This window comes from Cryptomeria japonica, chromosome 2 (assembly GCF_030272615.1).
Source record: "Cryptomeria japonica chromosome 2, Sugi_1.0, whole genome shotgun sequence".
Taxonomy (NCBI): Eukaryota; Viridiplantae; Streptophyta; class Pinopsida; order Cupressales; family Cupressaceae; genus Cryptomeria; species Cryptomeria japonica.
In genome coordinates, this window is record NC_081406.1 from 523,212,817 (window position 1) to 523,240,097 (window position 27,281).

The window sequence follows — 27,281 nt, forward strand, 5'->3', positions numbered from 1 at the left end:
CGATGCATGTCGTTGGTACAACAGGTCACTTTTGGAGCCAGAATAGACGTGTCCCTCTACTCTTAAATGTATTTACTATTTTAATAATTATAATTTTATATATAAACTTATAATTGTAATTATGTTATTTTATATTGAACGAAACATACGTATTAAGATATAATAAATATAGTAAAATTACAAATGTAATTATATTTAATTACAATTAATCATTAAACTATAAGACAAGTATTTGCCACTACGTTGTACTTCTAACTTACACATTTCGTATGGAGAATATGCCACCTTTTAAATACTTAGCCATTATCATAAAACGTCTATAATATATATTTGTTTTTAATTTTAAAAGTTTGGGAGTTACAGTGACGACTCATGGAGACGAAAGCCGCACGCTACCTATTCGAAAAGAAGCAACCGCCATGCCGTACAGTCCTTTGAATCCTCTGCAAACAAATTGCTTCGAAATTGCTCATTGCAAAGGAGTAAATACAGGGATAAACGAGGTGAAAAGATGACAGTAGTTACACACATTCCCCGGCTCGAGGTAATTGAAACTGCGGCGGAGGTTGCAGATTTAGCTATTAAAGCTTTTCAGCACAAGGACGAGTCATCCAATCGACTTCAATATGAACTGGAAAAACAATTGTCTGAAAATCAGAGACTCAGGGCAGAATTGGAGAATGTTTGCAAAACAGTACAAAAAATCCAACTCTTGCATAATTGTTGCCTAAATAAATGTGAGGATCCCACTGCATGCGGAATTCGCTACCCCCGACTGGACGATTGTCCTTCAGATGTAAGATCTTTGTTTGATTCCTTGCCTTCTTTTTGATGGAGCAATTTATATTTGCAAGCCTCTCCGGGATTTCTGCTAACCAATTTCTAAGGTTCTTCTTTAAAAATGAAAATGCTAAGTTATTTTGGTTGAGCACAATCAGAATCATGTATTTCGTTTTTAATTGGTTTTTTTTCCCTTTTCACTCTGACGAATTTGCTTTTTGGGGAAATTTATTTATTTATAAACCCTAAAAAATTTGCTCTCAAATTTGTGGGGTTCTCTCTGGATTTTAGTTATTGATATTGCATTGAAAGTTTCTGTCAACTAGTCAGAATAATCACTATTTCAGGGTTGTTAATAGTTTTTCCTATGTAATTATGGACTGGCGGTGCAATATTTTGTCTTAGTTCATGGGATTGTCGTTTTGGTTGAATCACCAGCAGAAACCCTTAAAATAATCTTAATCAATCCTCTCTCTCCAGAACAGTCTATCTAGGAGAGGGACTTTTTCTTCCCCATATGCATTTATGTTACGTGAAACATTCTTTTTGACAGAATTTAAAATTAATGCCTTGCTTCCATCATTGAACGTTACATCCTAGCAACTCACTGGTCAACAGACATAATGTAAGTAATATTTGTTCTTCCTCAATTAGTTCCCTGGAAACTGTACCTTTAGGAGAGGATGGACAGATTCAATTGAACTTTCAGGACCATTATTTGTGATCCAAGGGGAGGACTGTTATGATGAGGCTGACATGTCATCATTTTGGATGATGTTATAGAGGTATTTTATGATGATTTGGCGAAGTTAAGAAGACAGATTTTGGTTCATGAAATTGCTATAATCGCAAAGATACTTTTTTCCTATTTGTCTGTTCTTGTGTAGGCTACAATGCATTGAACAAAATAAGTGCAACAGCCATAATAAATATCTAGCATCTTCCGTGTTCTTTCTTTGGTTGTGCTATGATATTACCTTGCCCTAAAGTGCTCATAACAAGTAAATGGAGGCAGTTGAACAAATTATTCCATTCTATTTTTCTGCAATTTGGTGTACACACGGGTTTGTTAGTCTATGATGCCGAGGATAAATCATCTTTTTTCTATGTTTTCTATATGCTAGCTCAACAAGTTGTGAGCCTCGGTTTTTGTTTGGGGATAGCCTGTTATATATGCTGAATCCCATAAAATAGACTCCTCCGTGGCAAAGATTAACATGAACAGTGGGCCTGTGAACAGCCTTGGTAAACCAGAAGTAGTTAGGTATTTAAACTATGCTTTATACGTTTTGGAGAAAGTGTTTTCTGACAAAGCATACCCTCATATGGTTGTCTTATTGCAATTTTATGATCCTAATACACCTGGTTTAATTTAAACCAGAAAAATTAATACCATAGGAATTGGGTCTAGTGACTAGATATTTCTGTGTTATGCCAGAACAATACATAGTACATAGCACATACTTATATCACTTAAACAATCCTTTGAGGGTTTTGCTTTAGAACATGCAAGGATCAAAGAAAAATGATTCTGTTATTGCTTATTTGTGTGTTTTTATGGAAAATGTAGTCTTCTTTTTGAAACTAACATAGCTTGAGAACAGATGAATTAAACTACAGGAAACAGTTACTGGTTAATCCTTTTGTAGTTTGCATGCCTTTGTGCCCCTCTCTATTTCTCTGTACTGTTGTACTCATACTCTAGAGTGTGTATCAATATGAAACCATGGAAAACATTCCCCACTATTCATTGAGAGATATTGCTTAAAATTATAGAGAAATGATGTCCGATCAGAATTTCTTCTTTTGCAAATTAGAATGATTTTTATAAACCAGCATACCTACATAAGAAATGAATTCCTTGTGTATTTCAGAATTTCCTGTGGTTAGGGGATGGCTGGGGACCTTTTTGCATCCCTTCACTGCAGGGTCAGAATATTTGCACATGCTTCCCTGGTGTACCACTGCATAATATTTTAGTCCCATCATGACATCAATGAATAATCAAATGACTTGAATTTTACACACCAAGATTGTAATGTCCCTTTCTAGAACATTTGTAATTTTTGCCCTAAAACAATAATCCCTTACTCAAAATGATAATGGCTTTGTCTAAAATTATGAATTAATTATAATATTCAGATTAATAATTTATGACATAATACTGAAAATAAATCATATTGATTTTCTGCTATTATTCTCCATCAAACTGTGATGATTTCCTCTTGTATGTCTACTTTGAAAGTGGTTTCAGCTCTGCCTGATCAGAGGTTTTCATCCCTAATGATTGCAATTAAGGGTTTTCGTCCTTAACTTGCTAAGAGAATTTAAGGACCTCCTTAGAACTCTTAATTTACCTTGGAGTGTTTTTGTCCTCTTGGGCTGTAGTTCACTGGTAGACAGTTATAATATTTATTCCCCAAAATGATGATCTTCTCAATGAAATGATTTGCCTTTTAGATCCATTTCTTGAAGGAGTCACCACCCTTCACAAGAAATGAGTCACCACTCTTCATCACTGCCTTTTGAGAATAATAATTTATTTTTTACTTAAGCTAATATGTCAGCGCTATTTAATATTGCTAGCGCCACTTCCTTATTTAATTACCTGTGTATGACGCAGGCACTGTTTTTTAATCTCTTGGTCACTGCAATTTGTTAGCCTTTTTTGGTGTAGGCATGACAGTCCGTCCTCCCCAAGACTGCTTGTCCTCAAGCAATTTTAAATTGGGATGATAAAAAAATATTGCTCCCTCCCAGGTGGCATCCTCCGTAGGTTGATTTTTCCACTTAACCAAATATTCTGGAATAACCTTATTCCTTAACTTCTTTTCTCTCATGTCAATGATGGCTTCGGGTTCCAAAATTAATTTTCTGTCATCATCAAGTGAGGTTAACTCTTGGCATGGTGTATTATGTTGACCTAGCACCTTCTTGAGGTGAAAAATACGTGAAAGACATTATGAATTTGACTGTTTGTTGGTAATTCCAATTCATAACAACTTCACTGATCCTTCTTATAATCTTATAAGGTCCATAGAATAGTGGCTTGAGTTTCTCTGCACCACTTCCCTTGAGGGAGGATTGTTTATAAGATTGCAACCTTAGGAAGACCAAGCCTTCAACTTCAAATGTTTTTTCGGATCTATGACGATTAGCATACATCCTCTGTTGATTTTAGGTGTGCTGTAAGTTTTCTTTGAGTGTGTTTAAAATATCCACACTCTGATGCACCAAGTCTCGTGCTCCAAGGACTATGCTATCTGTAAGAATCAAATCTCCAAATGATATTGCCTCAACCATATTGTGCCTTGACTCTCTATTGACATCTGATGCATAGAATTATAGCAATATTCTTCAAAATGTAACCATTTGACCCATGCTGTTTGTTGCCGCATGACATAGTTCTGCAAATACCCTTCAAGGCACTTATTTACAATTTCGGTTTGCCCATCCATTTGTGGTTGGTAGTTAGTGATCGGGGTAAGTTTTGTTTCGGCCAACTTAAAGAGTTCTTGCCAAACTAAATCGAAGAATTTACCATCTTTGTCACTTATGATGTTTCTAGGTAGTCCATTTAGTTTAAAGATTTCTCTAAAGAAGAGATCAGCTGCTTGTGGAACTCTATATTTAGAAGATATGGCATGAAAATGAGCATACTTACTTGGTCTATCTACTACAAATGTACAATCCTTTCCTTGTATATTTGAAAGTCCTGTGATGAAGTCCATTGAAATACTCTCCCATTTTTTATTTGGTATTGGTAAGGGTTGTAACAAATTGGGTGGAAATGTTTCCTTTATCTTGTTTCTTTGACAAACCATAAGTTTCTTGATATGCTTCAAAACATCCCCTTTGAAACCTTTCCAAGAGAATTTTTCCCCCACTTGTTTGTCTATTCTATAATAACTTGATGACCCACTAATGGAGCATCATGGTATTCTCTTAAAATCCTTTTCTTTTCTTTTCGATCTTAGGATGAGATATATTAGGTCTTGGTAGAGAATAAGCTCCTCCACCACCTTGTACTTGTTGTCTTGTAGCTTGCCATACAATATCATTAGCCAATGCATCCTTGGCATATTCAACAAGTATCGAATTTTTCTAATCAGTAGAAATATTCATCACAAAGCATAAGTGAGATCATCATGGTAAAGCACTAGTCACCGCTTTATTTTTGCCTTTTATGTACTCAATATTAAAATTATAGGCTTGCAACTTGATAACCCACTTTTGTTGTTTATCATTTAGATTCTTTTGGTTCAAGAAGAATCTTAGAGTATTATGGTCGGTTATAACAATAAACCTTCCACAAATTAGGTATTGTCTAAACTTGGTTAGTGCATGCATAATAGCTAGCATCTCATTGTCATATATAGAAAATTCTTTTCCATTTCTTTAAGCTTGTGACTCTCGAAAGCTATTAGATGTTTATTTTGCATTAATATGTCTCCAATACCTTCTCCTAAAGCATCAAATTCTTATTCAAATGGAATAAAGGAATCTAGAATGGCTAATACAAAACAAGAACTTATTATTTCTTTGAGCTTGTCAAAAGATCTTTGTGCCTCCTTGCTCCATGAAAAAGCACCTCTCTTAGTTAAATTTGTTAATGGGGCAGCTAGCCTTGAAAATCCTTTGACAAATCTCTTGTAATAACCTGTAGTGTCCTAGAAATCCCTTTAAATGTGTTAAAGTCTTAGGTTGAGGCCAATCTGCTATTGCTTTGATTTTTTCTTCATCTACACTAACTCCTTGGGCATTGATCATATGCCTTAAATACAAGGTTTCAGTCATTCCAAAATCACATTTAGATGCTTTAGCAAATAGTGATTGTTGGTCAAGTATTCCCAATACCTCATCAATATGCCTTAAAAGATCTTCCCAAATTCTACTATAAATCAGTATATCATCAAAGAATACTAAAAGAATTTTTCTTAACTGTCTATTGAATATGTTCATGCTGGATTGGAATGTAGTTGGGGCTTTAATTAGTCCAATTGGTAAGACTAGGAATTCAAAATGTCCAAAATGACAACTGTAGATGCAAAAATCATGCCTGAGATCTTATGGGAGAAGATCTAGATGATTCAACATCAAATAATGAAGTTTTCCTACCAAAACACACATGCAAATCGAAATCTAAACTAGAAAACACACATGCATGCTATAAAACCTACTCCATTGCACTCAGAAGCACACACAAGAAGCTATGGTCTATTGGAGATTCGAGATGATGAATGCAAAGAAAGCTAAAGAAAACGAAATGCAAGATAAGAAGAATGCAAAAGTGAACTAATTGCTAGATTGCTAGATGGTTCAAATAGAGAGGGGGCTGAGTTTTTATAGATATCCTCAAGGTGAATCCAAGCTGTAGGATGAATGTGGAATAAAATATTGGTTTGGAGATGTAAGTATTTATCCCATATTCATTAGGTGAGTGTAATTGATGGATATGAAAAATGATAAATAAAAGATGAAGTGGACATGAGGGGTTTGAGAATAAAATGGATTTAATGGAATAATGGAAAATAATATAATACTATGATATAATGAAGAATAATGAAATAGTGAATATTGATGAATGAATATTATAATGTAACGAAGAATAATAATGGATAATATATTATGAATAATGGATAATAAGAATATTATATAATAAAGATCCACCTGATAATGGGAAAAATTAAGTTTAATTACAAGGACATTTTAATGAATTTTTTATATTTCTACAACACCTAAAAGCAGTTTTGTGATCCTCTCTCCTCATTCTTATTTGGTGGTATTCGAAATACAAATCGATCTTAGAGAAACATATTACGCCATGGAGTTCATCAATGAATTCATCAACCCTAGGGATGGAATAGTGGTTCTTGATAGCTTTTTTACTATGTGCCCTATAATCCACATACATACTCATAGTACCATCTTTCCTTTTTACCAATACTATGGAAGAAGCAACAGGGCTAGAGCTAGGTTGTATATGCTTATATCAAGCAATTCCTTAATAGTTTTCTCAATCTCTTCCTTATATCTCTTTGAGTGGCGGTAAGGTTGGGTAATAACTGGTTTTTCTCCCCCTTCTAGTTTGATGGTGTGCTCAAAACCTCTCTTAGGAGGTAATCCCAATGGAATAGTGCTAAAAAAATTCCCTATGAGTGATCTTCCCTTCTTTGGGAGAAAATCTATCAATAATCATACATTATGCTGCCCATTCTACTTGCCCATGTCCAAATGCTTTCTCCATTCTTTTGGACATTAGACCCTTGGAGATAGATCCACTTGATAGACCTTGTAAAATCATTTCCTTGCCATTATGTTGGAAACATAGTTCCATCTTTTGAAAATCTTGATAGTATCTACCTAAAAAATGCAACCATTGAATGCTCAAAACCTGTAATGTCCCCTTTTGAGATTACCCCTTTTCCTTGGACTCTTGGAGTTCTAGAGATGTCCTTGTCTCTAGAGACAATAGTTTTTTGGGGGAATGCATCCTCGAGGAATATTGGCCACAACATACTTGATTTAGGTTTATTAACATTGATTTACACAATGTTGGTGCCTCTACCCAAAGTGTTCAATGCTTGATATGTTTAGCTAGCACCAAATTTCCTATAGCGAACTTGCAAACTTTCTTATCAAAGGTAACGGGTATTTCATAATCAATCATCTTAGAAACAAAAAATAGGTTCTTGCTATGTTAATGCATGATAGCCTCGGTAAGATAAATGATTGAATGAGAGATAAATGAAGTCTCTCATTCAAACATTTATTATCGTGAGGGGGCACGATCAAGTGATGTCTTGATCGGCCATGTCCAAAAGACATGGCCGGTCAAGGCATCGCTTGACCGTACCCAACCCACTACATATACTAAATGAAATGTGTGAGAATGGACATTGAAATAAAAAATGCTCCTCCTCTCTTGCAACATAAAAGAAGACAATAAGATTTATACAACAATTCAGTGATAGATAATACATAGAACAAGATAAATTTTAATTCTGATCCACAAAATTAACATGGTATCAAAGCCAGGTTTCCTTCTATAAAGCCTAACCGCCTGAAGGAAGATCCGATTAAGATCAGATTGATATCTCCTTGAAAGTCTCGAATATGGCCACATTGCAAGAACTTGTCCTCTCAAACTTAAACTACAAGCGTCCCTTGCTAAAGTCAGAAATTCAGACATATGTTCAGAAAAATATGTTCTCTAGAAGAAACTCAAGATACCTTGTGATTGAGAGGGAGCTTACTAATCAAGATTGAGCACTTCTGAGGTAAAAATTGTAAATATTGATTATTATTATTAATACTAATAATTATTTTATGGGCCCTGTGTAAATCATAAGGAAGTGACAACTTCCAAATGATTTCCACTTGTATTTTTGAGGTTATTGGAAGGTGACGATCTTACAATAACTCAAGATTGTGGATAGAATCGCCGACTGAGGCAATCCACGTAAGAGCTTGTGGATAGAATCGCTGACTGAGGCAATCCACATAAGAGCTTGTGCATAGAATTGCCGACTGAGGCAATCCACGTAAGAGCTTGTGGATAGAATCGCCGACTGAGGCAATCCACACAAAAGCTCATGGATAGAATTGCCGACTGAGGCAATCCACATAAGAGCTCATGGATAGAATCGTTGACTGAGGCAATCCACGTGAGAGCTCATGGATAGAATCGCCGACTGAGGCAATCCACACAAGAGCTTGTGGATAGAATCGCTGGTTGAGGCAATCCACACAAGAGTTTGTGAATAGAATCGCCGACAGAGGCAATTCACATCTTGAAACTATGGTCCCAAGATAAGCATCATACGATTTATGAATATTGCTCCCAATACCTTTTACATTTATCTTACCTAGCTAAGAGGGAGTGTTAATGCATGATAGCCTCGATAAGATAAATGATTGAATGAGAGATAAATGAAGTCTCTCATTCAAACATTTATTATCATGAGGGGGCACGATCAAGTGATGTCTTGATCGGCCATGTCCAAAAGACATGACCGGTCAAGGCATCGCTTGACCGTACCCAACCCACTACATATACTAAATGAAATGTGTGAGAATGGACATTGAAATAAAAAATGCTCCTCCTCTCCTACAACATAAAAGAAGACAATCAGATTTATACAACAATTCAGTGATAGATAATACATAGAACAAGATAAATCTTAATTCTGATCCACAAAATTAACATGCTAGACTTGGAATATGCAACACCTCAAAAATGTCCCTACTCTCCCATCCTTGAAGGGCATTTTTATCTCTTCCCAACCAACTATATGGAGAGTTGTTATCACCAATGAAACTTTGTCCTACATCACTCTTTTTGTAATTAGAGTAACACTCCCTACGAGGAGTCGTGTGATATGATGCACCTAAGTCAATCGATCAAGAATCATCAATAATGTTAGTAGAGATAAAGAATCACTGCTATGCTCATCATTGTCAAAGGATCTATTAGAGGAACCATCTTTCCTCTTAGACTTGCATTCCTTCTTGATGTGACTTATCTTGTCACAATTCTAACACTTTACTTTGGGTTTACTAGGACACTTAAACTTGCCCTCTCCCTTGGACTCCTTGTCTCCACCCTCCTTACCCCCTCAGACATTTTACCTAACCCCCACAATTGGGGCATCACTAGAGGAATCATCCATGGGCTTTCTCTTGATTTCTTCACTCAATGAGACACCTATAATCTTCTCCAGTTTTTGTGAAGAACAATTACCATTGATCTTCATAATCAAATTCACTTATAAGTTAGGTAAGGAACAAAGCAATATTATGCATTCATCTTTTTCTTCTAATTTGACTCCTATCGACATTAACTGACATAGAATTAGATTTAAGGTCTTGAAATGATCATTTACATTCTCTTTTCATCTCAAATGGGATAGTTGATGTTTTCAAGAACACTTTATTAACCAAACTCTTGAACTGATAAAGGATTCTTATCTTCTTCCACAACACATGTAGTTGGTTCTTTTGGCACATTCAATGAATAGTACTTTTGCCTCTCTTATCCAATTTATTCAAATCCCCATCAGACATACCCATAGTTATATTGAAGAAGATACCACTTTCCATTGATATTTTTCTATTAGTTACTCTTTCAAATTCCATTAATTGAAACTCTGACGGTCAAATCTCTCAATTTCAGATCTCAATGTGCTGGCCATGAATTCAACAACACTTGCTTTGTATTCTCACAGAATCTTTAAAATGTTCCCATTGGAACCAATTATACACATACAAAAAACTCCTTGCCTAGACATGTAAGATTTTCACACCAAATGACATTGCCTTGCCTAGACAAGCAAACTTTGATACCAAATATTGAGAAATTAATTCTCAAAATGATCAATAATTTGGGATATTGAAAACCTTAAGACTCTGATCTAAATAGAGTTATGTTTGTTGTATTAATTCAGTTAACAACATTAGGAAAGGACATGAAATTATAAATGAATATACACATGAAACGTAAGAAATTATGTGGGAAACCCTTCTGAAGAAAAAATCCACTAGCAAAAGGATAGGCACAATTGTATTGATCTGAAAGAAATTCCAAATAGAATTAGTCCCTTTACATTTATCTCAATCTGCAAACTACAACACACAATCTCTGTAATCATGCTTCACAGCATTACCACACTTTTAGGCAACAACACACCATAGTCCTATTCCATTTGTGCCACAGATAATAAGTAAATGTAGGACCTCACTGGAATCCTAACTATCTTAACACTTCTAACTGCTGATGGAATAACAATTGTCACACAACCATAATGTGATCATACCACGATGTCAGCATGCTGCACACCATACCTCCACATGGATAATCACTGCATATGCTTAGATACTGCCACACATACATAGTAAAAAATTGTTCACCAAAACACTTAAACTGTGTATGTATCTTTGTGCAAATCAAAACCAAATGGTGGGTTGTGGTAGTAGAGACAACTTCTTGATTGCTACCTTTAGCGAAAGTAAATTGGTTGATATTAAAAAAAGGAAAACTAAGATCATTCTAGAGGTAGCTAGATAAAATGTTAGCAGCGAAAAGTAAAGGAAATATAACAATGAGGACAGCTTAAAGGGCAAGATAGGACAGCTAGAACAAATGTGGCATGTGGATAGAAATAAATATAAGTACGTAGATAGCTAAGAATATTAAATGCCACTGTAAGATCTTTTGATTTATAGATATAGGCTTATCCTTTGTATGTGCTTCATGGGGAGACATGTTCAACTATGTAGTCATATCGATTGGTATCAAAGCCTAACAATCGTGCCTTTAATATCTTACATTTTCTGCTTGCTTTCAAATTTCAGATAATCCAGCCTTTGATATACTCCTTATGTGTATCTGACATCATGCTTAATGATTAGTACTTCCTATTTCTGAAATTTGCTACATCTACATGTTTTCAATTTTAGATTAGTCAGCCTTAATGTACACTCTGTATAGATCTGACAACACCTAGCAATCAAGCCTTCCCATTTCTAAAATTTTCTACGTGTTTTCAAATTTCAGATTAATCAGCCTTTGCCTAATAATTGGAGCCCTTTTATATTTAAATTTTTTTCTGTCTATTTCATTTCATATTTCTGCTTAAAGATCCATTACCTCTCACTACATCCAAAATACACCTCAATGTTACTGTTTATTAGATTCTCATTATTGATAGCATAGAAGCATAAATCCTCAAAAAATCCCAATTTTTGTGAGTGTTAAAAAATCCCTGGCTGAAACAATTTTTCCCCAAAAGCCACAATCTAATCAGCTAAATTTTCAATGATGTTCAACAATTTTTAAGAGTTTAAAGTGCAAAAAAATCTCTCAGGAAACACATTTACTGCCCACCAACCTGTCATGAAACCCTAAACGTGCGAAATCGCAATTTAATCGGGTTTCTTCATTGATTTTTAGCACAGAACTGAGTGCTAGCCACCAGTACATGGTTCACCATCAAAGATTTGTTAGATTTCATCAGGTTGCTGAGGCAAAGTATAGGTAGGCAACCTTGAATGGATGTTTATTTCTAATAGATGTTAAGGACATTAAAATAGAGACACACTTTTTGGTATGCTTCTACATTTGATATTAAGGACATTAACATAGAATGGTTTAAGAGATGTGCTGTTTTTTTCTTAGTATTCCACACTACTGTCTTTTGCTGTAGGCTCATAGTAATGCTTTCCATGTATATAAATACTAAGTAAGGTGTTGAAAATAAGCCACACCCGGACCGACGATGGACTGGTCCAAGGGGCCAGTAGCTCAGTGGTAGAGCACTCCAACAGCGTTATGGAAAGGTCCTAGGTTCGAGTCCTAGCTGGTCCATGTTTCAACACTATGAATCTTTCAAATTTCTTCTTCGCAAGCCTCATCACGATAGTGACCTACGAGTCAATGAGATAAAAAGTGAGTCTTCGAAAGGACTCAGCAAGAACCCTAGCTCTACCCTGATACTTGTCTTCATTTCTGATTTTCCATAAATACCGTAAAATCTCACAAGAAAGAAGAAACCAAAATAAATTACTCTCTTTTTTAACACCATGCACATATCCAGAGACAATATTCAATATATTAACAGAGTTAGGAATAGTAATACCAAACATAAGCCAAATCTCTTTAGCAATGATGCAATCAAAAAACAAATGCCTGGCAGTTTCAGCCACTTTACAAATATTGCATATTTCATCCTCATGCTGCTCATTTCTAAACGGCAGCCTATTAAGCATTAACAACCATCTGAAACATTTGTTTTTGGGAGCCAAATTGCTACTCCATAATCCATTAAGTGTATTATGCCATTGAACATCAGATAAATCAGTATGCCATACAGAGTTAATATGAGATATAATGCTATTACTATGATTTAAGGCTTAAAAAACAAGATTATCTTTGGTCTTCATTAATAAAGTGCCATCCATCCAGGTAAAGGTAAGGAATCTGTCATTGTTCACCATACAACTTATGGGGAGCTGCAAAGAATGGCAAGCCTCACGAATGATATTATGAGTCCTCCGATTAGAGGCTGGCAAATCAAATTTATGGGATAAGTCAGTCCATGGAACAAGATTGTCATCAATCATGATATCTTTCAAACAACAAATACCTTTGTTGGCCCATCTTTTGGCTGAACAGCCTTGAATAAGAGCAAGCGGTTTCTTATTATGGAAAAGATTCCACTATATAGACCTTTGATTGCGAATGAAATCATTATTGCTGACCCTACAATTGGATATCCATTTCCTAATAAATTCCCAGGCTTTCCAAACGGACTTAAAGACGAGAGCCCGTAGTGGAGACATGAAAATTTCCACCAATTAGGTCACAAAAGGGGAGGGATTTCCAAGACTTGGCAAGCTTTGGCACTGCCAACCTTTCCTAACAATTCCAAGGCTCGTTACCTTCAAGCGCATGAAAAGTCCATTTAGCAGCAAGAGCAATGTCATGTAATCTGAGGTCCTTCAAACCCAGACCTCCAATCTTCTTCTCCATACAACACCATTCCCACTTCACAGAATGTCTCTTCTTATTGCCCCGCCCATCCGACCACAAGAAATTTCGAATGGATTTTTGAATCTCATTAATTTGATAATTGCTAAACATCCATACCGAAGCATAATAAGTGCTGTAAGAGGATAAGATCTTCTGACAAACTTGAAGTCTTTCTGCTAGAGATAGGTAGTGTCTATCCCATTTATTCAATTTGGAGTCTATTTTATTTTTAACCCACAACCACATCTCTTTTAAGCATGTTCAGACAGAAAAGGGGATACCCAAATATCTGACCTGTTTGTGAGGCCCTCCCCATTGGTATCCAAAATTGGATAACCAATCAGGGGGGCGATCCAACCACCCTAGTAATATAGATTTAGATTGGGATATCTTAGCTCCAGAAGCATCTCCAAAATTCCCGAGTTTAGTGACCAGTGATTCCATGTTTCCTTCAAACAGCTCAAGAAATAATGTAGTATCGTCAACAAATTGGATATTCAATAGGTTTGCATTGTTTGGGAGGGTTATCCCTCTAACTTTGGGTGAGAGATTGCCCTCTCTCAACATGTAAAACATTGCATTAGAGGCAATAACGAATAAAGTAGGGACCAGGGGACATCCTTGTCTGATGGATCTCCCCAGATTGAAAGTTTGAGTAGTAGAACTATTGATTTCTATTTGAGTAGAAGCATCCTTGAGAAGAACCTGAACAAGGTGGCAAAATTCCTTAGGAAAACCAAAGGATTCAAGCATCATGATAATAAAACCCCATTCCACCCGATCATATGCCTTTTCGAAATCCAGCAAGAACATGGCCACTTTTTATTAGAATTTTTAGCCCACTCCATGGCTTCCCAGCTAGTGATGAGATTCTCTAAGATATATCTACCTTTGATGAAGCCGGTCTGGGTAGAACATATAAATTTAGGCTAGATGTCCTCAAGTCCGAGGGCCAAAATCTTGGCAAGGATTTTGTAGGATACATTCAATAGGGTAATAGGCCTCCAATTCTTAATCAAGGATTTGTCCCCTTCTTTGGGAAGGAGCTTAATGGTACCCTTATTAATGTTTGAACCAAGTGAACCTTCCCTAATTGCTTCCTCATATACTAATAGCAGATCTTCACTAACCCAATCTATGTTAGCCTTATAGAATTCAACAGGAAGTCCATCCGGTCCTGCAACCTTCTTAATCTTCAAGGCCCCAATGGCCTTTTTAACTTCTTTCACTGTGATAGGCGTCTTGAGCACTTGAGCATCCTCACTAGAAATAAGGTTCGGGATTAGGTTCTTGCAAAAAACCTTGGCAGCAATAGAAGAGGGGTTGTCCTCAAAGGTAAAGAGCTTTTGATAAAACAAGAGAAATTTTTCTTTAGTTTCTTCCACATGTGTAATCTCCTACCCAGAGTCTATCAATCCTCTTTTTGCATTCCTTTTGCATCAACATATTGAAATATTTTTTGGAGCCTTTATCTCCTTGCTATAACCAGTTCAATCTCACTCTGGTCTTTGCCCTTGCAACCTTAACCTGCTATAACTTCCTCAAGCAATCTTTGGCTCGAGCCATTGAATGTGAAAAGCTAATATTGCTAGGTTCTTTTTGGACCAAAGATTCCACTTCGTGCAGATTATTTGTTGGGATCCTCTCCAAAAACTTGTAGTCTTTCGCCTTTTTTCTTCCAACAGAACTGAGTAGACATTGCCAACTACTGACATTCCTATTCCACCTTTTAATACTAGATTTGGGGCCATTATTCCACTTATTGATCTGCCTGATCAGAAAACAATAGTAAGCACATCCTGATCCTCCAATAGCTTAGTGTTTAAGATGAACTTATCTTGTTTGAGAGATCTAACAGGCACACAGTCCCTCAAGCAAATTTGAGACACAATCGGATGATGATCTGAGAGTATGGCCACACACTAACAGAGATCCCTTTATCATCTTGCATAAAGGAGAAAGAGTCCTTATTAGCATAGAACCTGTCAAGCCTACAATATATTCTTTTATGGCCTTTTTGAAAATTACACCACGTAAACCATATCCCCTTATGCTCATGTCTTAATCCTTCTAAGGGATCGAAAAGTCTCTCTTTATTCTTCATCTTGCCCCAGTGCAGTTTCTCACCTCCTTTCCAATCCATGCTCAGACCACCCACCTTATCCTCCTGAGATTCAATCATATTAAAATCACCCCCAATGATCCAGAGGATACCATAGCTCCGATCTCTCCCCATAATCATTTGAAGCATAAACCGAACAAACTCCAATTATGGAATTGCCTAGGTTAAGAGTGACCTAGACCGATCTATTACAAGTTGAGGACCCAGAATTCAGGATAGAGTCCCTCCATTTAGCATTAATAAGCAGGACAGTCCCTCCTTTACCTTTATCATGTTTGGTAGCAACTTGATATGCATCTTTCCAAATGAAGTTTAAATTCACTTCCAGTGTGAACTTGACTGCTTTGACTTCTTGCAGCATAACAATGTCTACATCCCTATGCTGATTGAGAAACCTTTTAACAATATGCTTCCTGTTTGGGGATTCAAGTCCCCTGATATTCCAGGAGATACACTTCATCATAAACAAGGGGGGTATTAATTAGAATTCTTGGCAGTTCTAAAACTGCTAAAGCATTTGGGAAATTTTGTCTTCACATCAACTTTCTTAGGAAGAGGGGATACTTTGCTCTTGGAGCCTCTTGGCCTCCCTCTTTTTCTACCTAGGGCAGGTGATTGGATCTTTGTCAACCATTCCATTAGCATCCCCTCCATCAAGATCACCTTCATCTTGGGAAGTCATCAAGACCCCCACTTGTGACCAAATTGTTGGAGGTCATTTCTGCCTCTACCTCAGACTCACGATTGTCATCATAATTGGAGTCCTCACAAATGTTCACATCAGACTCACCATAGTCAGCAAGCTCGGGCAACATATCAGAGTTAGAATTTCCAATCGACGGGTCAACAGTAATGATCTCATAATAGGCACTATCAACGCCAAGGCCATTTTTCTACACAGAAGAGATAAGCTTCGAGCCAACATTGAGTTGGGGGGTTGGAGGAACAGCCTCAACCCCTCGAGGATCCAGAACCTCACAACCTTCAACAGAGACAACACTCTCTAATGGTGTTTTAGATAAAACTTCAAACTTGTTAGAGACCTCGACGGTCTCTGGATCACGGGGGGGAGAGACTTTTCCCCTTGCCTCATCCAACTCACTATTGGCACGTTCTATCCCTTCAAATTCTCTAACAATAGATTTAACCAATGAATCTCTACAATTCATAGAGAACCTAATCTCAGGCGAGGTATCAAAAGCATCATCTTCCATGGGCACCAAACAAGAAACAATTTTAGGGGGGGTATCTGAGGAGTGTTACTCTTGCTTTGAATAGATTCTTTAATCTTATCTAACACCAATTGTTGGGTGTTCTTTTTCTTGACCTTTCTAGACTTAGGAACAACAAATTGATTAGAATTTTTATGAGATTCACCGAGTTGTGCAATGGCCTCGGAGATTGCCGAATGAGGAGGAGGGGCTTCAGCAGTGAACGTCCCGAATTCAGCTGATTGATCGATCACCGAAAGATCCTTAGGAGGTTTGGCTAAAGCCTTATTAACGGCCTCCTTAAGAGACTCAAGTTTATCCATCAAATGGGGGGTTATCGAGAGGATTGGAATCTGGTGGGGAGTGATACTTATCACCCGCATCGATCTCTGTAAACGACTTCCCAGAATTGGTATTCTTATTAGCCACTCTCTTAGAGGAGAGAATAGGGCAATTCCTTCTAATATGCCCTTCATGTCTACAAAGAAAGCACACATTAACCCCACCAAGGGTTTCAATAAGACAGGAAATGGGGTCATTGTCCAATTTGGCGTCAATGAATCGAGGAATGTCCTTACTAGGGTTAACCGACACCAGAACACGGGCATCTAAATGTGGCACGAGGCTAGGGGGGTTATCAATCCTAATGACTCTGCCAATCGGTTCAATAATCTACGGAATGAATTTCCACAATATAGGGGGAAGACTCTTAATTTGAATCCACCTAGGGCAAGACAATGCAAGTATTTCATCATTAATTGCATCATGGGTCCAATTTAGGGCTCAAAATGTGCATTTACCAACAGCCCAAAATTGTTTCTTAATGACCTCCGCCTAAGACTTATTATCCTAAAAAAAAATCATAAATAAGCCTTTCTGGATCATGCGACAAAAAGATATATGAAAACCTAATTTTTTAATCCAATCATCCATAAATTTTCTGGCTGGGCATTTATCTACATCCACAACCGCTAAAAAGATTGCAATATCTTTAAGCCTATTCTTTTCCAAATATATGGCTTTAACCATGAAATCGTTAGGAGCAATAGACAAAGTAGACAGGGGAGGGCTAGGGCATTTACCTCTTCTCCGTCCTTCGCCATCACTCTCAGAGTCTGAAGAACTCACCAAAAGAAATTTTGCCTTGTCGGGAATAGAGAAGGCCGAATCTACTAGGGCATCTTTAAAAGACTTTGCATTATTTCTTTCGACCTCTTCCAGCGAGGCCAATGGACGCTCGACAGTTTATGCATGTCCCCCAGAAGAGTCTCCCATGGGAGATCATAAACATCCGCACGCACTACTTGGACGGGCGACACATTGCAACGCAAGAAATAAAATCAACCTTATAAGAGTACTTGCCAAAAGTAAATATAGAAAACCAAACTAAATTGAAATGAAACTCTATTGGCTTGATATCAACCTAAAGAGGTCGGTTTTCTTGGAATTCTTGTGATCCTGACCATTCAAAAGGATTTTAATATTTCAATTATCAACAATAATACCAAGGTGGTTGTTTAGATTATCAAGGTTAGGTTGGGACAAATTTCCTTTTTAGATGGTAACAAATGTGATAATTTGGAGCTTCAATTTGAAACTGGTCATCAAGTTTTCATGACAAATGTGTAGGGTAGTGACAATTGTATAATCAAGTGGGAAGCAGAAGTATATACAATATACATAACAATATATAGACATTGTGGAGCTGGAAGCATAATGGTTCCTATTAGAAAGATAAAAATCAGCTTGTAGTGTTGAAAAAAATGAATTGTAGCAATATTTTATATCAAAATGAAGGATTGTTTTGGTTATATTTGTATTTCCTATATATTCAGCAGACTTAGTGCTTTGATAATTGGTTGAACTCTGTAATGTCCCCTAATGCGACCCTCTTATATTCCGTCCTAGAATCACAATTTTAGTACATAGAGAGAACAATAGAAGGACACTAATGTCAACCTGCACAACGAATTAGACAACATTTCCATCATGTCATGATAGAACTTATATTCGTCATTCTTAATATATTGCAAAGTGTATATGAAGGATTCAACAACCTTTCTTTCCCTACACCTATCCTCATATGGAGCTCAAGGAGAATCACACAAGGTGCCTTGAGTCTATCCCTCTCCAACAAGCCCAAGAGCACCAAGGACCTCGTCAACTTGGCCTCCTCGCCCACACTTGGAGCCTAGTGCTCTTGCTTCCTTGTATTCCCCCTCCATAATTGGATGGTGAGATTGAGAATGCATAGATTCATTACTTATGATTGACATTTTACTGAATTATAACTAATCTCTGCTAATGTTCTTATAGCCATGTTTCTGTGTTTAGATTATGCTCAGACCCATAAATGATGTATCTATATTAATTTGTATTGTTACTTGTGATTCTATGAATCTGATTAAAATTATTATCATAGTGCTGTGAATATACAGTAGTACTGTGAAGTGGATTAACATTATTTTTATAATGCTGGATTACACATAGATACTGTGAATATGATTGAAGTATTATCATAAATCTGTGAATATACAGATGTACTGTGACTATGGCTAAAGTTATTAACATGATGCTGTGATTATATAGTGTATTGGTGCATACCTGCTGCCTCCCTTACAGTATATGCAGAGAGTTACCTTGTGTGAATGCCTTCCCAAGGCAATCGAACTTTTTCTGAGTGTCTTCTTTCCTATCGTGGTGTTTTCTTTTCTATTCCCCATGCCCCTGTCATAATGATTTGCTGGTCCTTAAATATGGTGCATTGCTGGTGTGAGAGGTTACGTGGGAAGGATGTGTCTTTCCCTTATTTCAAACGATGCTTTTTGACTAAGGTTCGCAGCCTGTAGTCATTATCATGGTCCTTAAGTAATACTGCTAACATAGCCTTGTTAGCCATTACTAATACATTGCCTTATAAAGTATTATTAACGATTAATTCAATTAATCTTATTAGATAAATACATTGCTTAATTAAATTAATATTGGATAAATACAAGATGGAAGATAAATACATTTGATTAATTAATCATATATTGCTTACTCAATTAATTAATATTATATTGCTTAATCGATTAATTTATTTTGTGTTGCTTAATCAATTAATTAATATTAGATGAATACATTGATAATGGCCATGTTCTGAAGATTAAATTTAAGAGATAAATTTTAGAAATTTATTATCATTATCAAATAATCTGATCAAGCGAACGGACTATGATAAACTCACAACTTAAATGCATGCCCTACACTTGTTAGGGACAAAGTTGCATGGACACGGATACAGATACGGTATTGGATAGGATACGGCCATTTTTTAAGACCCCCAATATGGATACGGCTGGACACGACATTCATAAAAATACATGCACATATTTAACACAATTTTCTAATTTATTACAGGAAATTTTCATTTACTTCAAAAGCAATATAGACACATAATTGCTACATAAATAATTATAAGTTGATTTAACAATTTACAATATGCAAAAATAATATAGTTGCATTGGAAGATAACCCAAAAAAATGGGTTGCTGAAATATAATTTCTTTTTATGCCTTTATCATTTGATGTAGGTTTTGTTTATACCGAATATTTTTAAAAGATTGCATGAAGTTTTTTAAATTAAATTTAGGAAGATTTACATCAAATTTTTAAAAAATCAAATCACATAGTATTTGGCATGGTTTGAAAATCAAGGTTTTTTGGGCACACACGGGTACATTATCCGACATGTATCTGGCCTATATTGGATACGTATTTTTGGATACAGGGATATGCGTGCCCAAGGAGGGACAAAGGAGTATCTGTCTACTCTGGTTAGGGAACTACATCCCATTTAGGCTCGTCATAAACATGGAGGTTCATAAGGCTTGCAAGGAGTGCAATAGCAGTACATGAATGCTTTGGACATATATAGCGTAGCATCCCATTCATGTTAAATAGGTATCAGATAAACTAATACATGCCTTGAGAGAAATCATGCCCTTGTCTAGTGGGCTTATCTTAATCCCTCTCGAAGTAGGCCTCATATATTTTCTCTTTAACGATATAGATAGAACTCAGCAGCAACTGCCCCATTGAAAGGGAATTTTCCTCATACTTTGATTTTTCATTGAAACTTGGACCTCTAATCTCTCAAATTCTCAACTCGAAGTCTATCAATGTTTTTAACTCCATCATCGACTCACTCAAAATCAAAGAAAATTTACTTGAATAATAATAGCTAAAATTGTGGCTAAAATAGTTGCTCTCTTCTTTTGTACTAGCAGGTTTAATTATCTAATGGAAAATATTTAACACTCCGTTTACTGTTTTACAAATCTGCTAAAATGGTTATCAATGAGAACATTTCAATATCATTTATGGTCTTTTGAGATGTAAGATTATGTTTCAAAAGCATTTTCTATTACTTTATCTTGAGCTATTCGATTAAAAACCTAAAAGTTGAAATTTGCAATTGCTTCCTTTGTCATATAATTTCCCTTCCACACTATTAATATAGTTCTCTTTCACACTGTTCAAGAAATTGCAAGTATTTTTAAATCACTAATATGAACCAGTTGATTCCCATTTTGTAATTTATGATGTCTGCTCAACAAAGGAAAACTGTCTTTTTAATGACTTTCTTGAGCCTGAGGATTTTGAGATCTTGGAGGCCAACTTGGATGGTCATGAGGTTGAATGACTTAGGAGAGGCTCTGAACTAAGAGCTTCATCATCAGGACCTGCAGCCTTCAATTATAGCTCTATTTGTAGTAGCAAGAGTCATTGGCTATGTTTGATTTTTTGGAACTTTGTACTTAGTTTATAGGTTGACTTTGTACAAACTATATTGCAATTGATAGAGGCATTCCTAGTTTCGAATTTCACATTTCCAATTAGTTAAACCATTTAGTTATAATTTTGCACTATGAAGTATGCTTTGTGCAATGCAATGTAATTAGCAATGTGAATATAAACAACAAAAACCTATTTTTAACAATTCATAGTTTAAACTCTCTATTTGATTTGCTCTCTATATCTCTATGCTATGGAAATGCCCTTAAATTTTAAAAAAGTAGTCTTTGTCCTTTTTTTCTACAATTTTTTTATGTTTTTTTAAATCTGAATCTTTCTCAATTTTTTCAGAAAATCTTATACTTTTGGTTTGCCAATTTTTTCCCCAAATGTTTTTTGCTGCTATGAATTTGATAGAGGCATTCCTAGTTTCAAATTTCACATTTCCAATCCAGCATTCATTTGCTTCAAAATGTTTACGGTGAATTTTCTGCAATAAAATTTCTGGTGCAAACTTCAGTCTAGCACTAATTGGAGGTTCTTGTGAACTGAGCTTCTTATCAGTGTCTTTGTTCTTAGTACAACATCAACTTAGTTTTTGTATTGTACCATGATGGTTAGTGTCTTCTCATTTTTATTTGATGGATAATGCAACAATTTTTTAAATCACCATTAAGAACCCTCATTTGGTGTAGTTGTTCACCAAGGAGCTACATAACCAACTATAACACCAGGAATCATTTCAACTCCAATTTAGGTAGAAGATAAAAAACATGTTCTAGTTATTGATCAAACATATCAACTTAGCTTCATCTACACAACCAAACTTGTTCCTTGTACTTCCTAAAGTAGTAAAGGAAGTGGATGATTGTTTTTCACCAACTTCGCTACAATTTGCTTGAGACCCTAACCACTAGTAACCATGTACTCCGCAGATGGGTGTCTGCACAACCCACAATGAAGTTATTGTTTTGCAAATTTCAACTCAGCAATTTTCAGTTTGAGAAAATCTTTTGATCACCACCTCATAACCCTGCTACATCCTCCAGTAGTTTGCTACAACTACTTCGCGATTTTCCCATGGTGTGAAAGAAATCCTTATGGGATACCAACCCTGGATACAGATTGTCAAGCAGAGCAGGATTATTCCAACTGGGATAAGATAAACGATAATTCTGGAAGCTCCTTAAAGGAGATAATTACATGTTTGATATGCTTTGTTTCACAGTTCATTGGAGGTCCTGGAAACAAATGACATACAGCAGAAGCCAAATAAGTAATGGAAATATATATTTATATGACTAAACAAAAATAAACAGTGAATTCAACACAATAGTATCAGTCATATTATCATATATCATGAGAAAATTAAATATGGTATGTACAGTGATTTCTATTGACTTCTCAGTTGTACTATATGTTAATTGACAATCTCAAATGGAGACATGAATAAGAGTTCAACCATAGCAGAAGCACTTGCTACTGCATTGCTAGTAAGTTTATTTCTAAGGTTTGAATATTAATCTCTTTATGATGTTTAATAGACCAATTGAACCTAAGGTCCAACTTCCAGAGAGTAGTGTATGCTTGATTAGAAGTTACAGCCCTGATTTATTGAATAAAGAAAACAACTTCAATTAATTTTTATGTGAGCTGGACAATGCTCAGAAATCATTAGTGAAAGATTAAGCAGAGAAAGAAAGCATGCTAACCTATCCTCAAAAGGCACCCACCTTAGCTAATATGAATACTCATTTTTTTTAAAATTCTGGTAGAGGCTCAAGGGTCCTTGTTTGTAAGGGAGATGCATCTCTCAATGTTGGGGATGGGCATTCTGTAAAACAAGGACACATAAAGTCTCTTCAGAGCACCCTTTTATGAGATGCATCTGAAAGGGAGGGGAGACCATCCCCTGCAGTCCCCTTTTCTGAAGGATATGGAATTTACTAAAAGTTTTCTACTTCTGAGGGACACAGTCGTCCACAGATTTTCTTGTCTTTGAGTTGTGCCTATTTCTGTCTTAATCCCCAACATTCTCACGTGCCTACTGCAACTCACATGATTTTAGTCCTAAGCTGGACTAGTCACAACTTTTTGTTTGCATCGCCTCCTTGTGTTTGAAGCTTCCTGTATGTTTGGCTCTTAAGCAAGGAGAGCACATATTGATTTCATTATTGGCATCTCTTCTGATTGAGTACCATGGCTCGAATCCAACACTATACCCAGTACAGGACATCTCCTTATACAAAAATCTTTAGTGCAAATCATCAATTTCTAGAGCCTTGATTTCAATACAAGGATCTTCTTCGCTTTACACAACACCTTAGTCACCTGAATATTTTAATCCAAGTGTTCTAACTCTGCTAATTCAACATTTGGACTATATCTATTTGGGGACTCCCTTGTCACTGTTTATGATTTAATGCACTTCATTCTCTACCAGAACTATTTTCTCATGGCTTATCTTATAGCTAGACGATGGATTCAATTTATCTCATAATTGGGATTTTATTTATTTTTTCGAGAATGCTATTGTCAGTTGGGATTTAATTTTTAGCTATTTGCCCAGACTTTTGTAGCGATTCTGATGGGAGTAAGATATTCATATAGTAGAAATTCTTTAGAAATCATTACTAGACTATTGCATTTTTCATCTTAATTTGCAAGATGATATTATCCTATTTAATCATAGGATATGAGCTTGAGGGAAGTGGGCCTACATTATAAGACTGCATCCAAGACAAATGTATGCTTCATGTTTTTTCAAACGCAATTACAAACTTTTAATCATATATCTTCATTCTATATAAGTTGCAAAAAGCTTATTGTATTTCTTCATTGTAGTTTCAGGGATAGACGCAATATTCTTGTACTTGTGATCAGATCAAAGTTTTCTTCTTGCAGTTGTATGAACGAATAAGAAATACCGTGGAATCTTCAAATTTTTTGACCAAACTAAATACCTTAACTGAAAGTGGAGAAGACACAGTTGATGACCCAGGAAAAATAGAGGAGTTTGAAGGTTAGTAATATGCTCGTTCATGTTTCTTTATGTAATATACTCCTTCACGTTTCTTTATATGCTATCTTAACTGCTCGTTTTTCAAATGTACGCAATGCTGTTTATGTGTTAGGGAGTTTCTACAGATGCTCGGAAGCATTTTACCTTATCTATAAAATATTCTATGATGGTTAGTGGAAGACTGAATAGGATGTTTACAATGTTAATGCACTCAGGGGATACAATGGTTAATGTAAACCTAGAAGACCCAAGTTGGTGGCTCTGGGTTACAGATGATATGGTTCCAAGCAATGTGGTGGAAAAATGTGGTTTAGACAATGAAGGGTACATCGTTGTTACAGAGGAAGATATAGTGGATGCGATTTCCATATTCATTGCAAACTGTATTTTCTCTGATCCACAAGGAAAGGTTTGGATCCATTACCAAGATAGCATGTGAATTAGAATAAGCAATCTTATGTATATCATCAAAGTAGTGTTAAGCTTTGCACTTCGTTATTTTCAAACTCGAAGGAAGCTCACATGATTAGGAATATCACATTTTTTTCTTTTGCCCTTTTTAACTTCAATGTATGTGTGAGTTTACAGAAAATGACACCAGAGCAGCTGCAAAAATGTAAGTTCCAAAGTTGTTTTGGTTTTACCTTTTTGCTACCATATTTTCTAACTGGTTATTTTTTATGGAAAGCAGCACTATTACTATTAGACATCTCCTTTTCATATTCAAATTATTATATGCAACTTGTGCAGTCCTTTCAACTGCCCTCGAAAGCATGAATAGAAGAAATAAAATTAAGAAATTGTGGAATGCTGGCAAGTTTATGTACAGTGCAACAACATGGGGAATCACTGCAATTGGGTCAGTTCTCATATCATCTCTCCGCAATTAGTTAAATACTGATATACATTCAGTTCTCATATCATCTCTCCGCAATTAGTTAAATACTGATATGCATTCTTTATACCGATTCATCAAATTATTTATATATTTAATACTACTGTGTACTGCTGTCTAACAGGTTTTACAGACATCCGTTTATACTCAGATCAGCACTGAAAATGCTACTTGCATGTGGTAGGATTCTTGTAAAGGCAGTCTAAGATGATGCATAAAAATGATAAAATAATGGAACAACTGTATTATTCCTTTCCTCTTAAATCTCGTTCAGCTAGTTCAAATTCATTTCTGGTATTTGATTTGTACTGAGATTTAAATTTTATCAGGATTCCTCCTGACACACCTGCAAAGCAGATGTATGTAGCTAGTAAACTGTAAATAAAGGCTATTTACATGTTTTGAAGGTATTGAATTTAGTCATTTGAGTTGTCTTCCATAGATAGAAAAGAATACAGTTTTAAGGTCACTTTTTGTGCTTTGCAAGAGGTGAGAATTGATGACTAATTAAATACAGGACCTCCAAACCACATGGCATAGCATGTGACCTGCAATTTGATTCAGTTGTTTCTGATGTGTGATAGGTCCTGAAATCTCAATTGATATTGCAGGGTACAATGAAGATTTTTAGTCAATATTATATTTGTGTTTCTACAGCAAAATAAGGAATCTTGTGCCTTACAACTTTGTGGAATAGGCAAATCTACACATGCATGCAATCTTTAACTCAATTGCTTACGTGACTTTTGGATGTTCCGAGTTTGTGCTATAACTTGAAATCTTAGTAGCAAAAATCTCTTGGAAACAAACTGACGAATCATAAAGCAAAAAAAGAAATAATTGGGAAACTTTGGGAAAAATCACCACAAATCAGAAATAAAAACCTCCAAATCCTACTTTTTCATACCAAAAAATCTCAAATTTGAAATGAAAAAGTGAGCACCTAGTGCGACCATTGATTGAAGAATCACGTCTGTTGCAGATTTCTCCAACTATGCTTGAAACATTATGTCAAATCAACATTATTGTTCTTGAAGCTTGAGATCAAACTCACATTTTAATTTTGGGTTTTCTGATATAGATGGATTTATAAAATCCTTGAAGAATTATCGTGTTATCCCTAGAAGTCAAGGGCACATTTTTTAAGGCTAGTGTTGAAGATCGCAACTCCTCTAGTAGTCTTAAAGTGACGTCTTATTCTTCTCAATTAATCTCCGTGGATCTACTTATTGAGAGAGAAGTGGATTGCATTTTTTTGGTCAAAATTCACCGTCATAAAAGATAAAAGGCTAGGCAATGGTTGATAGAAAAGAAAAGCTTGGCTCAACATTTTCTTTAGATTCAGTGCTCTTGAATGTATGAAAAGGTTTAGTAATATAAAGATTTTTTAATAATCACAAGATGAAAATATGTAAAAAAAATTTAAAAAGTATTTAGAATCTACCATGCAAAAGAATAGATAAACATACCATCAAGATAATACAAGATATACTTAAACTCTTCATCAGGTACACTCATTGTATTATTCAACAATGAAACATTACAATATACTAATATAGTTTCCATGAGTACTCTTGATTCTCTATGTGTCTAAGCATAATGTTTAATCATACCCAACCTCTAAACATATCTCAACCCAACCTCTAAACATGTACTTATTTTTATTTATTCAAGTTCACACAAAACTACCTAGTGGTATTGATAAGCTAGGTGTCTCAAAACCATGAGCACAAAACCATTAAAACCAATATTCTCTTTTTGTAATATTTTTTTAAAAATATTAAGTACTTTTTCAATGTGCAATCCACACAAAATATTTGATCAATATTACAATACAACTTTACAAGTGGACCCTTCTCATGCTACTGCAAATACATATTTATTTTGTATAAATTGAAATATTTATTCTTGTATAAGATGATAACACCATTTTCCTAAGAATA

The 27,281-nt window shown here is 35.6% G+C and overlaps 1 protein-coding gene across 1 annotated transcript; it reads left to right on the forward strand.

Annotated features, from left to right (window-relative positions):
• Positions 1–338: 338 nt before the first annotated feature.
• On the forward strand, positions 339–25,748 carry LOC131035272 (uncharacterized). The gene is made up of 6 exons (XM_057966943.2): positions 339–796; positions 24,326–24,443; positions 24,659–24,852; positions 25,032–25,059; positions 25,194–25,302; positions 25,463–25,748. Exons 1-6 carry the CDS (start codon positions 512–514, stop codon positions 25,542–25,544), a joined length of 816 nt encoding a protein of 271 aa, XP_057822926.2. The 5' UTR covers positions 339–511; the 3' UTR covers positions 25,545–25,748.
• Positions 25,749–27,281: the final 1,533 nt, after the last annotated feature.

What these genes read in the sequence shown, in the direction of transcription:
- LOC131035272 (XM_057966943.2), top strand. Translation starts at nt 512, where the DNA reads ATGACAGTAGTTACACACATTCCCCGGCTCGAGGTAATTGAAACTGCG. An exon ending in TCTCTGATCCACAAGGAAAG is followed by an intron (nt 24,853 to 25,031) that starts GTTTGGATCCAT and finishes GTGAGTTTACAG; the next exon opens with AAAATGACACCAGAGCAGCT. An exon ending in ACCAGAGCAGCTGCAAAAAT is followed by an intron (nt 25,060 to 25,193) that starts GTAAGTTCCAAA and finishes CAACTTGTGCAG; the next exon opens with TCCTTTCAACTGCCCTCGAA.